The 20,377-nt window shown below is 38.3% G+C and overlaps 2 protein-coding genes across 4 annotated transcripts in view; one reads left to right on the top strand and one right to left on the bottom strand.

Moving 5' to 3' along the window:
- DOCK1 (dedicator of cytokinesis 1) overlaps window positions 1-20,377 on the bottom strand; it is a 313,031-nt gene that overhangs the window by 186,094 nt on the left and 106,560 nt on the right. The window lies entirely within an intron of this gene.
- INSYN2A (inhibitory synaptic factor 2A) overlaps window positions 1-20,377 on the top strand; it is a 49,952-nt gene that overhangs the window by 25,716 nt on the left and 3,859 nt on the right. The window contains exon 3 of one of the 2 annotated variants that reach the window (XM_069797211.1): window positions 10,515-10,586. The exons of the other annotated variant lie outside the window; for it this stretch is intronic. Coding sequence (XP_069653312.1) covers window positions 10,515-10,586 — 72 coding nt within the window. The remainder of the gene's footprint in view (window positions 1-10,514; window positions 10,587-20,377) is intronic. 2 annotated transcript variants of the gene reach the window in all.

The raw sequence follows: 20,377 nt of genomic DNA, 5'->3' as shown, positions 1-20,377 counted from the left end.
CAGAAAAAGAGTTTAGCACTTCCAGGGTCCTTCCTGTTCATTTTTTTTCTCCATACAGTCCCCCATCCTTCTTGCAAGTACCGCACAATCAGCAAGATCAGTGGCCAGCAATCGTACTTTGTATGCTTAATATTTAGAATTTTAAACAAGCTCTTTAGTTTGCATATAGTGTGGCTGATGCAGTTATTATTGTAAGCTGGTATAGGCTTATATATGTAATGCACACACAGTATTTGAGCTTGCACTGAAATCTCAAATTATGAAAAAATACCACAGAATTCTTATTTCCCCTATCTTCCCTCCTTTATAGAAACAATGCCTGTTAGCAGCCGCCTTAATTTAAAAGTCCAAGACAAGCAAAATCCAAGGTGTTGTTTTAATACAGTTATTCACCCGTAAACGCTCTATTAGTTCACACCTATGAAATACGCTTTGGCCTGATCGGTTGAGAGGATTTCATTTGCATTAAAACTGGGCAGTTATGAAAAATTTCTGTGCTGTGGCTAACAAAGGGCTATTAGCCACAGTGCATAGAGCTGAATAATCGCTCTGTAGCTGAGAAACTGTTGAGCTTAGGGTAGGAGCAACAGGGAGGTGGGAGGGCAGGTAGGGATTTTTGCCTGACGACTACACCACCAAACACATGGCCCCAGCCAGTCCCAAAAATTACGTGCAGAAGAAATTAATTTTAAAATTAAGTGGATTTGGGGGTGGAAGAGGAACGGGAACTCGGAAGAGGAACGTAGCATGCTCTGAAGCTGCAGTAAAAGGATGAGTGCAGCAGTCCTGATGATGAGCTGCAGGTTCAAAAGTCTCAGGGCATCTGAGTAATGACGCTCTGAGGTCAGGAGCAAGTCGCAGTAGAGAGATTTAGAGTGCAAGGGGTAAAGAGACAGACTTCATTTTCGTGTAACTACTGGAGTGCACTTCCTGATAACTCACTGAAGTGTTTGGCCTACGAATTATGTGCCAGCTGTACAGTTGTTACTCAGCTAGAACAAACAAATTCCCTCTATTATTAATACAGAGAAGTGACATTTTAATTATCCTCCCGATTTTTTTGATGAGACAAGAGGACAAATATTCAAGAGAGATGCTAGACCTTGCAAGCACCTAATTCCTATAACATTTTGTGATTTCATTTGAAATACGTTTTAATTCTCTCCATTCTTGTTGTTTTTTTTTAAATCACTAGACAGCCCTATTAAAATATGTATTTTTTTTAAAACCCTTCACTCCCTGACTAACCTGAGTACAATATAAAATGTATTTACGGGGTGAAAGCACTTGAATTGCTGTCTTGGGAGTCATGCCATACACCCACAGTGCAAATACCTCAAAAAGAAGATTAGTCATCTGCTTCCAACTGTCAGGATTCAGTAAAAGACAACAAACTACTGTCTTGGAAACAGTCTGAAAAATCTCACCATTGAGCTTCTGTACATTTCAAAGTATTTTCAGAAACCAAATGAATAATATCAGCCCTGTAATAACAAGACAGATAGGAAAAAAAGTGGAAGAAAAATTCTGATATTTTAGAGCATCAGAAGATTTTCTGCTTTCATCCTCTGTCATCAGTTAAAAAAACATTTCAAAAATGAGTTTAGTGAATTTGTGCAGTGTTTCTTTTCCCTTTTTGGTGCGTGTTAAAACATACTTGTACCCAGCATGAGAACTAGGATCTTGCCCACTCTTTTGATGGCCATAGTGGCCGATCAGTACGGACTGATCCTTGGTCTCTCCAGCTGTGCCACTGCACATCTGCCCAGCGCATGGGCTGTCTCCACGCTCCCTGCAACTCATGGGCTGTCGTTTTCCTCAGAGAGAGGAAAACTCTGTTCATTAAGGTTTAGTTAATCCTCACATAGTAACTAATTAAAGAAAACCACCCCACTGAAGCTGATCATCAGGGATCTCAAGTAAGAAGGAAAGGATAACGTTGCATCCAAGTACCCAACGCCTCTGGCGTTGTGACATTCAACTCAGGGGCACGTAGCTGGTATTGCTTAGACCTGCGCAGCAGCTCTCTGTGAATACTCCCCAGCTCCCAACACACTCCAGAAGCAAACTGGGTTGTGCTTGAGCTCTGTACCGCAGGATTTCTGCACGTGTGCTCCAGCGCACAGGTCCTGAGCTTTGCCGCAGCTGCTAAATATGTTGATGGTCCCCAGAAAAGCTGTGCTGATAACTTCAGACCAGCATGGGAAAGAACCATCGTGATGGCAAATGGTGACTACAAGTCCAGGAGACTTTGCCAAGGTCGGGCAACAGCTTCCAGCTGGAGGTACGAGACAGCTCCACAGCCCTTCTCTGCTCTCTGCAAAGAGCTACAGAGCAGTAACAAAAAGCTGGCTTCTACTCCTAATTGTAACACAATCAATCTATTGCAAATATAATTAAGCTCAACACGAGACAAGCTAACAGATGATGTTAGAGAGGTGCAGGGCACGCTGAAGCGCCTCTTTCTCTAGCTGCTCTGAGTAGTCTAAGGACTTCCACGCTGCTGGTGGAGCTAACCCACACTTTGTCACATACAGGGGAACAGATCCTCTCAAACACAAGTAAGGGGCCCATGTTTACTGGGAGACATACCAAGGATGCTCCCCAGTTTGTACTGGGGAACCAAATAAGCAATGCCAACAAACAACAGGGAGAAAAGAAAAATCTTTAGGTGAAAGCCAAGCATAAAAGAAAACAAAACGAAAACAAACACCAAAACCCAACATACCTCTGAAAAGCATGAAACAATTCAATGTTTGCATCCAGCCACAGATATCAAACAAAAAAGCTTTAAGATTATTGCTTAAAGCACAACACTATTCTTGATTTTTATCGGGCTGTACCACTATCATCTATAAATGAAAACTGCTTACTGGTAATTACGAGTGTAATGAAAACACAGCAGCAGTAAGGCTAAAACATTTTTTCTACTGGGCAAGTGATTTTTCAGAACACCTTTACATGAGCCAAAGGCTGACCCAAGATGTTTTACGCCTGTACATACCTGCTGGTTTGACAGCACAATGTTAAGTTCTTAAGGGAACCAGAGGCAGATATCCATCTGACAGAAACATGACTTTGCTGATAGAAATGCATTTATATGAGGCTTTCCATTGAGCTAGAATGGCAAATCTTTTCTAGGTTAGACTAAACCTGTATGGCTAAGCAGGATTTATTTTAACATGCAAACATATACAAGTGATTTTCCTGCAGTTTCCATAGCTAAAACATGACTTATTCCAGTCATAAGGACAACTAAAACACACATGACATAGTGAAGTCAGCTCATTCTGCCAAAAGGCAAATTATGTTAATAGGAAGTATGGATGATTTTCTCTTGAAGCATAGTTATTAGCAATATTGGCTCTGTATACTTTACAGTAGGAAACAAAGGTTTTGAGAAGTTCTCCACCAGACCATTTATTTTTAAACCATTATTCTGTAAAGACAGATAACGTTAGTGTGTTTAACTAGCTATGCTATGAATAGTTACAACAGGACTAGGCCATGCATGGAAATATAATACCCGTTTATACAAAGACTTAAGGAGAACCATGGCCTACACTTCCTCAGCTATTCAGCACGGCCAGAACTGTCACTTCAAAACAACTTCAAAGGCCCACTACCTTCTTAAGATAATTTGTTTCACTATATTTTAATAAAAACATCAACAAAAAAATACATTCTTTAAGTCTGTTTATCGTCCTTGGTGGTAATACATCGCAAGTGTGATGAACATCAATATCATCTAAAGAGCATACCCATTAGAGCATAAACACACTCTGAAGCACAGCCACTTCTGTAAAACCATGCCATTAAGTAACTCAATTAATATGAAGTATTCCCTACATCCCAGCAGATAAGGGAAGACCATCCAGATGTAACAGATCTATCCTTACAGATCGCTTTGTAAGCTTTTTCTTCTTTGTTTTTAATAGACGTCCATGATACTTGAGTTAGTGCCCTTCACTAGCTACCTACTGAACAACAGTAAAAAAATAAAAATCAGCACATACAGATCTAAGCTTCCCTCTCTTAGCTCAATGGGGTCTCTAATTTATACGAGAAAAAAAAACTACTCAAATGCAAAGATTCTGATGTTACAGTTGGTATTTTCAAAAAAAGCCTCAAGCAGGTGCACGAATTCTGCATTTCACAGGGATTTAGAGGGTGTAATTCCCTTAGGCTGCTCTGAAAATTGCAGCCTATTATTAGTTACTGCCAGTCCATGTCAGCAAAATGGTTGTTCTTCATTATAATATTTTCATACTTGGAAGTGTTAATTGAGGTTAAGCTCAGGTTGTGCCAAGAATACTAAGAGAAATGCAATAAAATGAAAGCCTCCTGAAAATAATATGCAAGGTATATAGCAAGCATACGTGAAAAACTGAGTATGGAGATGAGATATCCTTCCCAAGGTTACACAGCTAATTAGATGCAGACTTAGCCATACAACTAACCTATATCCATCCTTTCTCCAGAACCTGACCATACAGCATCACATAATACACGAGACTAACCATGCCCATCTGTGTACATCCATATGAAAACCGAAAATACAAGATGTAAGGTATCAAAGAATGAAGCTATTGGAGTAATGACTTCTTGTTAGCGTGTATCAAAACACATTAGATGCTACAGTACTATGAAACACATAATAATATGAATACCAGGGAAGCTGATTAAACATTCCAGTATATGCATTCAGTTCCCTTCTTGCAGATCAGCATGCATCCCATCAAACCAGTAATGAAGAGTGCCATGTTTACTTTGCTAAACTGATAGGAGTTAAGGGAAAAAAAAAACAAAAAAACAACCAACCAAACAAAAAAAACCCAAACCAACCCACCCACACTTACTCAAGTCTATTTTCTTTATTGTTTTGGGGAAAAAAATCATAACGTAGTACAAGTTCTAGCCAATTACCCAGAAAGCAAGCTAATTAAACCAAAAGATCTCCTTCAGCATCCACAAGATAAATATTTTTTCCAAACACAAACCAGGACATCTTTCTTATTATCATCACTGAGGAAAAAATGGGGAGTTGATTGGTAGGGGAGGGGGCTAGATTTGCTCCCATCTTACTCATGGAAATCAGATGTCAAGAACAAGCTCCTGTTAGAAAGCAAAGATGCCAAGTGCTGCCCTCTGACAGCACCTTACATCTTAATACCAGTAGATCCGTCCTGTAAGATACAAGCCTTTAGTCAATCCTTTCAAGATCAATACACCTTTCCTGGCCATGGTGCACAACTGCTTATCTGCAAGACACAAAGACAAAAAAGACTTTTTTGCAAATTCCAAATGCTGCATGTTTTAGGAGACCTGAAGCGGGCAATCCACACTGCAGCACAGACACGCAAAACTCCGCGGTGAAGAGCCCACGGGAGCACCCAAGGGACCGCACCACGCGAGGAGACAGAGCCAACCAGAACGGCAAAAATCAACCCCTCATTCAACATTCACCAGTTTTGGTCACACCTCAGTACCAAAAAATGTAACTAGATGTCCATTTCGCTTTAAGGCTGATGGATTTCCTTCTTCACGAGAAGCACATCCAGGCAGGGAAGCGGAGCAGAGGTGCCCCAGCGTACACGGCAGACGGGTCAGCGGTGATCGAGTTTAACCTTCTTGAAGAACGAATGAAAAAAAGGGAGAGACTGAAGCAAGTTATGAAATGTAATACTCTTATACTTAAATCGATGAGGCATTCCCAAAATCAAGATGTTAGGATTGGTAAAAGGAGCTGCAAGGCTTAATGTTGAGATTATTTTTTACGTGAAATATGTTGCTCACGGGAGTCACAGCTTGCAGGGAACTCCTGGCTCCCAGGCATCTCCCTCAGTACAAAGTGAAATATTCCACTTTGGATCTACAACAGACCAAAACCAACTTTCATTTCTCTAAAAAGAAAAAAAATTTTCTGTAGGAATATTTGTTTTGTGAAAAACTTCACATTTTACAGGTTGTATTCTTACCAAAAAAACCAACTGGTTTACCAATGAAGAAAAAAGTTACTGGTCTCTAGCCTGAGCTCTTCTACACTGGAATACCCTTAAAATTATTTTTTAAAAGGAGAAAAAAAAAGCAGCTTATTCAAAATAGTCCATCTCACAAGGAAAGCATAATCACCCAGAACTCTGCTCTCCTGAATCCGGTATCCACACTGTGCTCACAAACTGTTGCTAGCAGTTAACACTGCCAGCAAGCTCTCTTTTTCAGTAAGTCTGCACTGCGCATCAACCTCATTGCCCAAGATTTACATGGAAACACTACGCCAATAGTAAAATCTTTGCTGGCATGAAGTAGATGAATTCCATGCAAGTGCTTATGTAGATAATTACGTGAAAACAAGAAAGCGAAAATCCAAACCCCTGGAATTCTTTCATGAAGAGTTTAATTTATATATGAATAATGAATTTATACTGTACTAACACTCACATAACACAGTCATGGCTGAAGAGCTATCAAATTGCCTTATGGAAACCAAACGCTGTGACACCATGTAGTGTTCTTGGGGCTTACAAAGAAGTCTAACTAACAGGATGGTTCAGAGAAGGCCACATTACTAAATCCGTAGTTTGAAAAGAAAATCACCTCTGAAAAGCTAAAAATATTCAGTAAGGAAAATGATGCTTTAAGAAAAGTTCATCATAAATTACATCCAACTAGAAAAAAAATGTATCACCATAAACAGTAGAGCTTGTGAATGACAATGATGCTAAAACCAAGCAGTGCTGAATGTGTCAGTTGAGAAATCAGGATTTCAAACTGATCATCCAAAAAATCATATGATTTTTAAATACTTGTATCAAAGGACCATTTTCATCAGCTTAACAAGTCTGCCTTATACCATCACCTAGGAAATATGTTTTTAAGTCTTTGAAAGTCTGGAATTATTGTGCATTATAAGATCATCACATGCTTTAGAAACTAATTTAAATAAAATACTGAAAACTCTATTTTGAGAAAGACAGTTTATTAACTTAAAGTGTCTATGATGTCTTCTTTTTAATAAGAGATCAAAACCACTGCCAGTTATGGAAGGAGGACTATAGTTCATGACTGAACTGGCACATCCACATTAAGACCAAAGATAGTATGGCTTTTGCTAAATAACTAACCGGCCTACCAGCATTCGGTGAGTTTATCACAACTAAAATATTACTGTTTTAAGATGGGCATGGCGCTGGTGGAAGCTGGTTGATAAACCATCACAATAACTAGGATAGTGACCATAAACATATTTGGTTTATGGGTGTGAGCATACTGGGGAGGTAAGGATTCAGAGATGTATCTGTATTATTTTTTAACACCGCTATACATTTATTTGGGTGTTTAATCCCATATGACTTCTTGCTGAAGTGTTTCGAAGTTCTGTACCAGATTGTGTGGGCTACGACTAGGATACACCACTACTGCAGGTTTGTCCTGGGGGCTCTGGTTTATCCCTCCTCTTCTCCACTCACAGTTTTCAGCACACACAGGAGTACCCCTCATCCTCCCTCCTCTTCCAAACAAAAAAATTCTCACCTTTTCACAGTCCCCCAGTGAAAGTCACGGTTCTCAAACACCCCAATTAGGGCGAAAAATAAAAATAAAGACTTGCCAAGATTCACTGTAAACAGATGACCTGGCCACTTTGCTTTTACAACTGCCACCAGAAACGTTGCTCTTTTACAGCAAATCCCTCAAAGCACCAGGCATGTCCCTTAAATACAACCAGTCATTTTCCTAAGGGATTCTACAAAGAAGATGTCACTGTCACTCTTTGTCATAGGGCTCATCTCACAGCAATCCAGCATAACAGGGACAGGTATAAGCAGGATAAGGAACTTGGATGCTATGGTTTGCTTTCGTAAACACTGGACTTTGAAAAACTTATTAAAAATCCCTTATTATTAAATTATTTCTTAAACAGCAAAGCAGCAAGGCAGGCCAAACATGAACAGAATAAACCCTGCAGCACTGTGCAGGAACAGGAGAGACTGGCAGAGAGGAGGAGGTGGTTAGTCTACAAGCCAGATAATTAACTGTGTATTTGAATGGTAGTTTGCAGGTGCACAAAGATGAATGAAAATGTCGCAACTGGAAATTAATTTTAAAAGAAACACCACCTAAAACCTAACCTGGCACCCGACGCAATGTGTTTATGCCTTTACCTATAAAGAGGCACTCACACAACTGTACTGTATTCCTCTAAAGGCGATTATTAACTACCCTTTATGTCCTCAGTAAATAAAGGCCTTCATCAACTGATCTGTAAACTTTAAATGTTGTATCTTTAGTAAGAGTTTTTAGTATTTGATCAATAGCTTGGAAAAAGCATTTTACAAGTCCAAGTTTAATAGTATGGTGACAATTTGAATGTCAACTTCCGAAAGATTTTAAAAGGGGAATTGAAAAACAGATACTACTTTGCTCTTAGAGAGCATAAAATTAAGTATAATCAAATATAAACCAGTACGGTTTTTTTCCCCATAAGGAATAGTATGTAATATAGAAATTCCGCTTTGTAGAAGTTCTGTTGCACATCTGGCTTTGCTGTTGTGTTAAAATTTAGCAATCAAGGTGATTTGAGTATATTCCTCTGAATAAAAAGTATTTGAGGCCACTGACTTACTACTTGATACCAAGTTTCAAATCCAGAGTGTTCCAAGCCCTCTTCAAGTAACAAACAACTAGAACAGCAAGAATTCTACCTTGCATTTTGCTTTCAGGAAAAAAAAAAAAAGTCTTTATAACAAAAAAGTAGATTTATCCTACATGAACTTCTGTCTGTGCTACCACTGTGCCAAGGAGCTGTATTCACAGGCCCAGAGCTCTTTGCCTTGACACCCCCCCAAACGATTGATATCAAAGTAATCAGAGTGGAAGTAGAAATGTCACCTGTGAAGACACACTTGGTCTAATTAACTTCAGGTTCACTCTCTGCCTTCAAGTTCACACTGATAAATTTCTTCTTTCTTAAAAGTCTATATGAAATACAGAAGCGATGTAATAAACTTTTAAACCAATATTCAAGCCTTTGAAATAGTAAGGAAAACTGACACAGGACCAGATTATTGTTTTCAAAGAAAACAAATAGCCTGCAGCATTTAGGAGATGCTGATTTTCCATCTTAGGAACGGCACATTAAACAGCTTGTGTATCATTTCCCATTAATACTCTATATTATATACGTTTGATATTTTGTCACATAAAAATTAAGTCCACTTTTCTGCATATGTTGGATTTTTCGTTATTGTTACGGTGTCAGGGAAGCGGAGAACGCAGTGCTCTGTCCCCACAGCAAGGCCAGCTAAGGGCAAGGAAGGTGCAGAGATGCCCCTGTTAAGCAAAGCCAGCACTGAATTATTTGAGGTCAATTAGTTGAACTGTTTGGGTAAGGAAGGTCCCAGGCTGCAGGAACCTGACTTCAGAAGCATTCCCTTAAGTAATCCTGACCGGATCTATTTTCCACATCTTCAAAATTCCACAGATGAGGTATTTCCCCATTTATTTTAAAAACAACTATGAAGAAACTTTGCAGATACTAGTCTGTATTTTACACAAACGGAAAATAAAAGATTCTAAGTTTGTGATTTTACAGAAAAAGGAGTAAGTATAACTACATAAAAATTGACTTAGGAATTTTAATTTTAAACTTATTTGCATGCAAGAACATTTGTGTTGATAGGTAGGCAATTGTGTTCTTTTTAATTTAATATATTTAAATAAATTTCTATGTACAAAAAAGTACTTGCATACCTTGAAAAAACCCTTTTTAATTCAAATTGACCAAGTCACACACAATGCATAGGTAAATTCAGAGACACTGCTGTAACAGACTTCAAACCCGAAGTGTGACAAAGAATAGCTGTAGGCTAGGTGAGTATAGGAAGTGTTATTTAAATCACATTTTCTTCCTTTTAAGACATAAACACCACTGCAAGAGACGTTCAGACCTCATTGCTGAGGGACAAAATTTCTAAATAGATGCCATTTTCCATTATTGCGTTCTATACATCCAGCAGTAACTAGGAAAAGCCTCCTGTATCTGAGAAAGCAGAAAAAAAAAACCAACAAACAAAACAAAACAAAAAAACCCAACAAAAACAAACCACCAGCAAACCAGCACTGTCACATCTGTGGAAACTGTAAGCGTATCCATTTACAGTGATGGTTCATCACTTTGGTACACAGCAGCTTTAGGTAGGAAAAAAGGTTCACATAACTTGGTTGCCTTGTTGTTTTCCCTTTTAATTTACAATGTACAGTGGAAATAAATCTTTTATTTTCTCTTTGAAGTTATGAAGGACTCTTTTTCCAAAATAACTTCATCTTCCCATTGTTCAGTGAAGCTGAATATGCTATTTTTGATCCTGTTTTCCTAATGGCTAGATTTTTGTATTCAATATTAAAGTTTAAAAAAAAAATTCCTCAAGTTCTGATTTCTGTAAAAAGAATCATAGAAGGCAAAAACATGTTAAAACAAATTACTTTTTAATGACCTCATGTTCTTGTCTTTGTAGGCTTTCATATCGGACTGGTCAAGATACGGCTAATTGCGACACATGCAGGAACAGTGCATGTATTATCTATAGGTAGGTTATAAATACTAATATTCCCACTTTTTCCTGAGTGAAAGTAATGATTTATTCACTAATGCAAGATAAATTGTTAGCCTTGATTTTTCAATTACACAAAACCAGTTTAAAAACAAAACATAAATTTAACTTCACTAAATTAGTGAAATTCAACAGACACCTGTTTCTAAGTCTAAAATTTTCAGATCAAAAATAGATGATTATGGTCAGTAGTACTGCTGTAGCTCTTGCATGTGAAGTGTTACAAGGTGTGAGCTTCATTTTCACATTGCTAGAAATATTCAGGATTTTCTGTCCAACAAGTAAACATAATTCACATTTATTTTTCTAGCAGTAACAACTAGACTTGGGAAGTAATTTTAAGAGAGGCTGTATAGCTAAGAGAACCAGATACAGATTCAACCCAGACAGTTTTATCAGTAAAATGACATTACTACCCAGGCTTTTATGTACTTTTACATTAGCGAAGAAGTTTTAAAACATGCATGGCAAATACGTCCTGCCCAACACGAACAGCACCACTAACTCCTTTGAATGAGACATTTGCAGTCTTCACGCAACACACAAGTGACAACTTGCTGTATGTGTACAGAGAGCTCCTTTAGCAGACCTGCTGTGGTGTACGGTGCAGTAAGGGGAATACAGGTTTGCTCATTGCTGTCAAACACTAAAAATGACACACTGCTTGAAGGTTTTGTTAAAGATTGTTTGTACCTGCTGTAATCTCTCCTCCAGAAGGAAACATCTGGGGTTTGCTCACTAGAAACAGATCAGGTGCAAAAGGTAAAAGGATACTGCTGCTTAAGAGACCCATTTTGGCATGTATTATATTACAGTGAAGGAATAACAGACAGGCAGTGGGCATGACATGAAGCCATCATGAGTCTGATGATGTGTTCCATACTGACAACTTAATTGTCCTCCTCCATTAGAGTCTTAAAAAAACAACTGAATATTTTCATGCGTTGCAGCTGAGATGAAAACAAATGCATCTCAGTGTTAAGAGTATTTCAGCAAATCAGGCAGCATAGCACAGATGAAAATGTATAAAGATGACTGTAATTACAGTGAAGATACAAACTATAATGAAGGTACAAATGTTGGCTAGGTCTGAATAGCGTAGATTTCCCCCTTCACCCCTCAATTCTCTACTCGGTCTCTGATTTAGGCAGAAGACCTGGAGCTATTTATACATCAGCTCCTAGCTACCTAGAAGTGAAGGAAAAAAGGATAGAAAACTTCAACTCCATCTTTTCTACTAACCAGCTAACTAGAAAAGGGAATGAAGCTGTCCTGTACAGGGGAAGGCTCCAAGTAATTTATTTATTCGTCCTTTAGAGCAATGCTTAGAAGCATATCAATAACCAAAGCCTACTGCACCTCCCTTTTTCTGAGCTCACCCCTGTGCAATTTCTTGCTCAGGGCAGCCTGGGAAGGCACAATATAGCACATTTCTATCAGGGAAACTATTTTGTTTCATTAGCTAAGAAAATCCAATGGGAATTTTTTTTAAATCCTGATTTCTAGTCAGCAGATTTAAAGTTAAGGAACCTTCCAGTTTCTGCCTCTTACACTCACTGCAAATGAAACTACTCCAGAAAGGCAGATTTCAAGTGTTTCCCTACCGACAGACTAACAGTGCAGCAGGCAGGTCTAGCTCTTCCCTATCTCCCACCAGAATAGCCATTTGGACTGAAGCTATCAATGCTGGGCATTTGCCTAAAGCAATGTTTCCAGGGGAAGTTTTAGCAAAAATCAGCTCATCTTTGTAACAGATTAGGAGAATATATGCTGCAGGCAAGAAGTCTAAAACCAGAAGACAGTGCAGAACAGGGCAACTATGAGAAGACCGAATTACCAAGACAAGATAAGTAGCCAGAAGGGATAAAAGAGAAATTCACTGATAAAGCTACCCCTAAGACAGACTGCCTTGTAGGAGCTTCTGCTCCTCCACAAGTCAAATACTGCAGTACTGAAACCTCTGAAAGAAGTGCAGCAATTCATTAGTAAGGATGCTAAAGCTACTCTTAAATCTAGATGCAATGATACACACCGCACCTTTGCAAAGGGTTTGCATGACAAGTGCTGCATAGAATTACATGATTTCTCTTTAAAACAAAACACCTTTTAGGAACAGAAATTAAAACTCAGATTAAACCATTCAAGATGCACTGAAAACCCCGGTATCTTTGAGGGCACTGGACCCTGCAAGCTGTCAGTAAATGTCAGTGTCAGACCAGCAGGATCATCCTGTCTGACCTACTGCATCTTCCACTGACTGCTTTTACAGCATGCTCCTCTTCTGGACCCTCCTCAGTCTTGAGCTCTTTCACCCAAGTAGTAGATAGGGGAGACTTAAGAACAATATAAGCAATACCCTTACGGGACAAATCAATAATTTCAAGAGAAAACCTTAACTTTTCCATAATTGACGTTGTTGGGTTTTTTAAAATATGATTCAGTTTTGAACGTAGTAACATTAAAAAATATTCAGAGCTCTTTCAAACCTTTATTTTTAAACTGCAGTGAAAGAGCATCTTAGAGGAAGGATTCAGTTGCCCTACTGACCACCCAACTGCATCCTTAATGTCAGGTATAGCACAGAAGAGATGCTAGAATGCAGAAACAAACAATGTAATTAAATACTTCCCCCTCATGATGACTTTTTAGAATATTAATATGATATAGCATGAAAGCTGGAGACAGTGTAGAAGGTGACAAAAACACCACTGTTGTACTTTAAGGGGGTTTCGCTGCTTTTTGTATCAAAAAAGCTGATACTGTTAGTAAACATTCTAAGAATAGGTTTTTGAGAATACAGTTGTTTTGCATATGAAATCTAATTTTTTTTTGCTAAGATTCCAGATCTAATTTTATATTATTTTGTCTTTATATTGAAAAAAAAATACTACTTATTATTAAAAGAAGAAAGGAAAAGCAAGTTACTTTCTCTTTTGTTTAATAAATAGGAAACTGATCAAACATTAAACACTATTAAAAAGGCAAGGTACCAAAAACTTAAAACTGCTCTAAACACCAATAGGAAAAGAAACACATCTAAATTTGATTCCCCATTTCCCTCAAAATTCTATTTATTTCTGCTATGACAAATACATTCAAGAACTTGACAGAAATTCCAGACACAGGCATCACTAGCACCTTCTTCCCTTGCAGGAGATGAAGCATGTTAACTGCATCCCCCTACTGCAGCACACATCAATTCGCTGCTTCCACTCCCAATTAAATACCTCTTTAGCTGCTAGGCTTTAGAGAGGGAAAGGCTTGAGTCATTACCCCGAAGGCTTCACCAGCCTCCGGTCACTCGGATTCTGGTAAGGACAGGATCAGCTGTGCTGCATCTTACGGAGCTCTGGGCTCAAACACAGCAGAAAAACTTTTACTGGGCAACACCATCGCTCTAGGTTTTAAAGCCTGAGTATAAAGTCCCAGCTACATAGCAATAGTCTGAAACACTCAGTAAGAAGTATTCGGCATCATGTCTTTATAGTAATTTCCAGACAGTATTTAAAATAGTAGTCAAAAAATGTGATTAAGTAGTAAAAATAAACAACCATTTTATCAAATGTTAATCTGTGTCAAATAGTAACCTATTCCATTAGTACCAATATCTCATAATCCAAGGTCACAAACCAGTTTCAAAATCGTCTTCTACAATCTAAAAGACAAATTTACAAACAAACTTTCACATCTGTCTTTTCCGAACTAACGTAGATTCACCATTGAAATTTTTAAAGACAGAAGATAAGTTTTATTAGGGTATATTGTCAGGATGAAGCCAACTTAAATACTGAAATTAGCAAAATCTTGCTATTAAGAAGAAATTGCATTGATATGCAGAAACTGTACCAATTCTAAACCACCCAAAAACCCACGTGGACTAAAATCTTCACAGCCTGTTTTATTCTCTAATTACCTTTTCGTGGAACTACCCTTTCCACTCCTGTTTAAACTACCATCCTGTGTGAATTTTAATCCTTGAACAGAAATCTGTATGAGAAAATGAGTCTTCTGTTTAATATTTTGTGCATTATTCTTAAGCCTTTATCATGAATTATTTCCATGAAGGAGCATCTTGAAGAATTCATGCTAGACTTCCCTTTAGTCACAAAGGTCAGAAGTACTCAAGAGCTGTTACAAGGCTGCTTTAGCTTCAGAAGTAAACTTTTTACTAGATCACATCACTAACCAATCTCTCCATAGGGAGAACACACAAATTAACACTACACTATTGTAATTCTTTGGGGGGAAAATTACTCAAAGCTGTATCAACCACTGAATTGGCTACTTTTCCCTCCTTTGAAATTCTCAATTATGCTGGCTTTCAGTATTCAATTCTGTCTCTGATATTGAAGTTATTCTAACGTGTACTCCAACTATTCAACAGAAAATATATTATTAGAATCTATGAAATGTAACTCTTAATACAAAAGTAGCAAAGTAAACAGATTAAAATCATGGTGATACAAGCTAAGTAGGCAGCACAGAGCCCACATGGAAGTAGTTCACTTGTAAAGGTTAAATACAGTGATAATTATTAAAATTAGTAAATATGGCAATACAAAGTGAAAATGGGGCAAGTAGACATAAAACTCTTAAGACAGCCTCAGTATAGCAAAATCAGGTAACTAAATGGTGAAAATACTAATTTTCATCATCTTTTTCTTTCCTACACACTAATTTACATCCTTTCTCATCTTATCTTTAGACTGTAAGATGCTTAGTAGTTAAAATGGATCTTAATGGCTCGCTAACACTGGCAATGGTTTGGATCCTAGACATTTGTGATTTTCAGGTTAAAATAAGAAATAACAAAGATTGCTTAAAAGTGTATTAAGCTAATTTGAGTGATCAGTGCTTATCTGGATCCTGTTCTTCCAAGAGGTGGCATGCACTAATGCCATGTCATCCAATTAACGTGACCCAGGAGACACTATGATATTCTTTAATTCCTGCTTCGCCTAGCCTAATTAAATGCAAAGAGTTATGCAGCTCTACAAATGCTTGCAGGATTTGGGCCTTAACATTACAAACTAGGTAATAAAAAAAGTAAGCAGAAGGGGTGTCAACTGAAATGAGAAAGGCTCAGGTTGAGTAGAAGGAGAAAGGTTTTCCCTTGAGGCAGAAAGTAGAGGGACAGGCTGCCCAGAGCTGTGCAAGCTTCATCCTTCACGGTATCAAGAGACAAATGGACAAAGCCCCCAGCAACCCGGTCTTGAACCGGAGTTATTCTGATTTGGCAATCTTACAAGTACACAACATATCCAATCATTAGCATCTAATGGTCTTAAAATGATTCATGTTAATAATGTGACTATGTTAGAGAAAGAAGAAACCCCATCCATATTTCTATGCTTGTTGCTAGATAACCTCCCACAGTCCATATGCTTAAAACCAAATGGTTATGACTCCTCAAAGTGTTTTCAGTCCCTTATACAGCAACAAAATTAGAAAAAGTTCGCTCTACTGCCAGCATGCAAAAAATAAACTCATTAACATATATTCTCAAAACCATTAAAAAAAAACATGAAGCCAAAGCCAGAAAATCCACCACACCAATCCCTAATCCACAGCACTATGATTTATAAAATGGGATTAGCCAGAAAGAAGCACCGTGAGCAAGCTGGCCACCTTGCGTGCGTGCCGCGAGGTGTCCAAGTTGCCCACCTTGGCTCTACGTCACTGCCTTTATCCTACGGTGGGCCCTACGGACATGCTTCTAACACCTCTCGAAAGCACTGCGTTTCACCCACACGTGTTATATACTGCATGGACACCCAGGCACACCGTGCTGCGCAAACCCCAGGGCACCTTTGGGATCTTCTTGGGGTCCCCGAGAATGGCTGGAGGCCAAATGAACCCCGCGTTGATCGGCGCTGCTGCCCCGTCAGTGCTCCGTTAGAAAAGTCCGGCAGTTTTTTTACTCCTCTCCCCTAGGTTTCAGGCAGCAAGCACACAGTCCTTTACTGATGAGCAGCTATTCAGTGTATTTTCTCTTTCTTTCCTGAGTATGATTCATATACTGCCTAAAAAATAGTTTTGCTCCAAGTTTGTCCTGGGGTACTCGTTATTACAGTATCCACATCTTCATTGTTTTCTGAACACAATAACTCCATTTCACAAATACAAAAAGCAAAGGCTGGGGGACACTAAGCCCAAAGTGAAACAAACACAGAAACCCCACAGAGGTTTCCACTGACTTCAATTCCAAAATTAACAAACACGTATAAAAATAGTTTTCAAGGCAGCATTCAACTGCCCCACTGTCACCCTCCACCTTTTTGCAACACTTTGCCTCATTTACTCTAAACCCAACTTCCATAGCACGTCAGCGGGCCGTCCTAGAGACAAAATTAGATCATGATTCACATTTCATCGAGGCTCCTCAGTCAGTTTAGTGCACGTCCATGCTGTGCAACAAACACCACCAGGATCTGGGAAATGGGAAACGAAGGAAGAAAAAAAAAAAAAAAAAAAAAATCTCATTTTGGGTTCTCTTTGCACTGGTATCAGTCCCTAGCAGAAAACAAGATGACAGAAAAAGCAGGCTCAGGGTCCTCTGCTCTGGGGCTCAGTCAAGCACAGACAAACCTAACTTACAGCTGCAATTGCAAAGAGATTTTTGATCAGTCCTGGACTAAACCCGTCTCACTGTGAAGGAATTTCAGAGATTTTAATTACAAAGTTCTCACTTGCGTTTAATAAGCACATCAAAATAAAATTCTCAAAGGTCTGTTATTTGATTTTATTTGGCCAAATTTTCACAGGAGTGGCATCTGTGCAAACACTGATACACAGGCAACTGCCCTAAAACGTAAAGTTTCTGTTGTAAATCTTTTAAGTATGTAGTGGGTTTGGGGAGAAAAAACAGAAAACCAGCATATTTATCACAGAAAAAAATTTTACTGCTCATAGTTGTTCACAAAAACAGCCTATTTGCACTGGAGTTTCACGCACAGCAAAAATTTGAGACAGGCACTGAACATGGAGAAACTCCAACCCAATGTTCCAAATCTGGCAATATTGTAGGTAAGTGAACCTTTAGTATGTCCTAATCGGATATGTCAGGCAAATGTTTGTGATAACAGCATTATATAATATTTAGATTCATCTCTTGTTTTTGTAGAGCTTATTCACAATTATCAGTCTGTTGAAAAATATTATTATTATTTCATCTAAGGGAAAACTCTGCCAAAGCCAATAATTATAACCTCCATCATGCATAATGCTAGAAGAACATAAAGTCTGCACTAATTAAGTTTATGGAGTTATGGGGAGGCTTAAAGAAAAGACAAAACAAGACGGAGTTTGAAAGTGAAAAGAGCCACATGGCACAGAGAATATTTCAAGAAAAGGTCATTTTGAGAGGAAACCTATAGATACACAGGATACAAAAATAGCACTAAGCAAAACAAAATTGTCAGAGCTGTGACAGGTGACAAAACCAAGTTCATGAATGCAAGAATTGGAAAGCTAGAGGAACAGTCTGTAGAGAGCATCTCCAGCTCTATAACAAAAATATAAAGAAGTCACACAAATATATAACACTAGCTGAATTTAATAGTATTTCATATCTTCGACATAAAGACCAAAAAGAAAGTCAGCTATAGCTAATTTAGAAAGATATGGGAAAAATTACAGAATAAGGTTTTTGTCTTGTTACTGCAACACAAACACGTATACACTGAAATCTAAGTTTGCAAGCAAACAAATTGTTTGCCTGAAAGGAGCGGTTACATTAAAAACCCTACAAAGCTATATAAATTGATCTTGATAAAGAACAATCAATTATTCTGCAAAATTTACAGTTATAAATGCTGAAATAATATGAATGTTTTCATTAATCCTCTTTATACTCTTCAGAAGTAAAATATTTCATTTTCATGTAAATAGCTGAAAGATGGTCTGAACTGTGCTGCAAATGGTTTTATGCAGTAGAAAATGATAATAACATGGGTTTGTTGGGGTTTTTTTCCAGAATTTATACTGAGAAACAAACCAACTATAATATATACCAAATTCTGCACAGATTTGCATGCCACTTTAAATGAGATTTAGAGAGCTCTTGGAGAAGAATCTATTTCATGACAAGATTCCCTCCCTGTATTACTGAAAGCATTTATGTGGTGGGGCATTCACAATCAACCGATATCCCAATCTTACCACAAAATTAATGCCGCACTTATCTAACCAACTGCTTTTTGCTAGCTGAACTGCAAACAGGAATGTGTTATCAAGTTGACGATGTCGTTGTTCTTTCATTAACAAGGACGGATATTAGATTAATCAGTAGGCTTGTAGCATGCTTCTGCACTAACAGGATACCCAACACAGCTGTATCCTGAAAATTCAGTATTCATAGGTGTAGTTCTAGCATAGAGCTGAAATTTTAAAAATTATCTTCTTCAATTTGGAATGTCTTTTTTCTGCTTAACAACATGGAGGTGGGGAAGATATACTTTTTTTAATTTGAACTCTTACCAAATGTATTTCTCTCTCCTCCACTATCAGAAAGTTAATCCAAATCACTGAAATGCTGACGCTTTTGTTCAGAACATATTTAACAGTTAAACTAGGCACAGCCAGATGCAAAAAAAGACCTTACAGCCTTCCCACACCCCTTTCTAGGGCTTCACTGGAAGTCCTTATAGGCAGACTCTTCAGCTCTTCAAAAAACCAAAGCACAAAAATATCCCAAACTTCTCTTAGCATCTTTGATTCCCTCTCCCCCCGCCCTAAGAGGAAAATAAAATCCAGCTAAATCAGCAGATGGTATTAGGTGGTATTACATGTGCTGTAGCACTGAAGTCCACCAGAATTTCCCATAACTTCTGTTATTCCAGCTTACTTGGAGAATTTCCTCTGAAATGACTTCAGGTGTTCTGTACTGTACGCTTGCACGCATTCAAGGTGGGGTGCCACTTGCCGTAAGCTAGACAGGGGTAGTAGTAACAAAAGTTTAAAAATCTCTTTTTAGATGAGCTACACCGGGAGCGTGAGGCCTGAAAAAGTAGACCTAACTTCTGTAGTGGTTTATGCCAAACAAGCAATAGCAGAAATAACACAGAAAACATATTTAATACTTATTAGAAGTGAACTGATGTCCAGGAACAATAACCTCATATTTATGGAGCACTGAAGTAGCGAAGGTAGTCAGCACGAATCCCAAGAAACCTCAGTGGAGAGGGGAAAGGGCAATCTCTCAAGTGCCCCAACAGATGCATTCACACACAATCTTCACCTCAATCATGAACTGTTAGACTTAAAATATCAAGCAAAAGGTAGGGAAGAAATAAATTAACTGCAGTGTCTAAACCCTTTTCACTTTACCCTATGCCCTAAGTTCATCCTTTGATAGGCGGGTGCCACACTGCAGCGTAAGGCACAAGACAGGACGAACAGTCTCGGTGCAGAACTCGGCCACAAGCTGCTGTACAAACGCAACTGAAACCATGACGTTTCAGGGTATTTTAAGTGGCCTAGATTCGGTTTCGAGTTATCAGACAGAACTAACCTTTTCCTGAAGTTTATAATGTGGTTCCTTTGTTTTATAAGGTAAACTTGAAACGATCTGTAGCACACGCTATTGAAATAAGGGTTGTCATTTCATCTTTGTTATGTTACTTAATTGCTGGCAGGATTTTGTAGCCGACAGTGTTTAGAATTCAGGAGGCGTACTTCAGAGCTTCAGTATATTTTTTTTGAATGCAAGCTTATATTTAAATGAGTGTTTCCCTTATTTCTATTAAATTTTAGTAGAAATGGAACAA

The sequence above is a fragment of the Haliaeetus albicilla genome, chromosome 11 (assembly GCF_947461875.1).
Source record: "Haliaeetus albicilla chromosome 11, bHalAlb1.1, whole genome shotgun sequence".
In the NCBI taxonomy this organism is placed as follows: domain Eukaryota; kingdom Metazoa; phylum Chordata; class Aves; order Accipitriformes; family Accipitridae; genus Haliaeetus; species Haliaeetus albicilla.
This window is presented reverse-complemented; position numbering and strand designations above follow the sequence as displayed.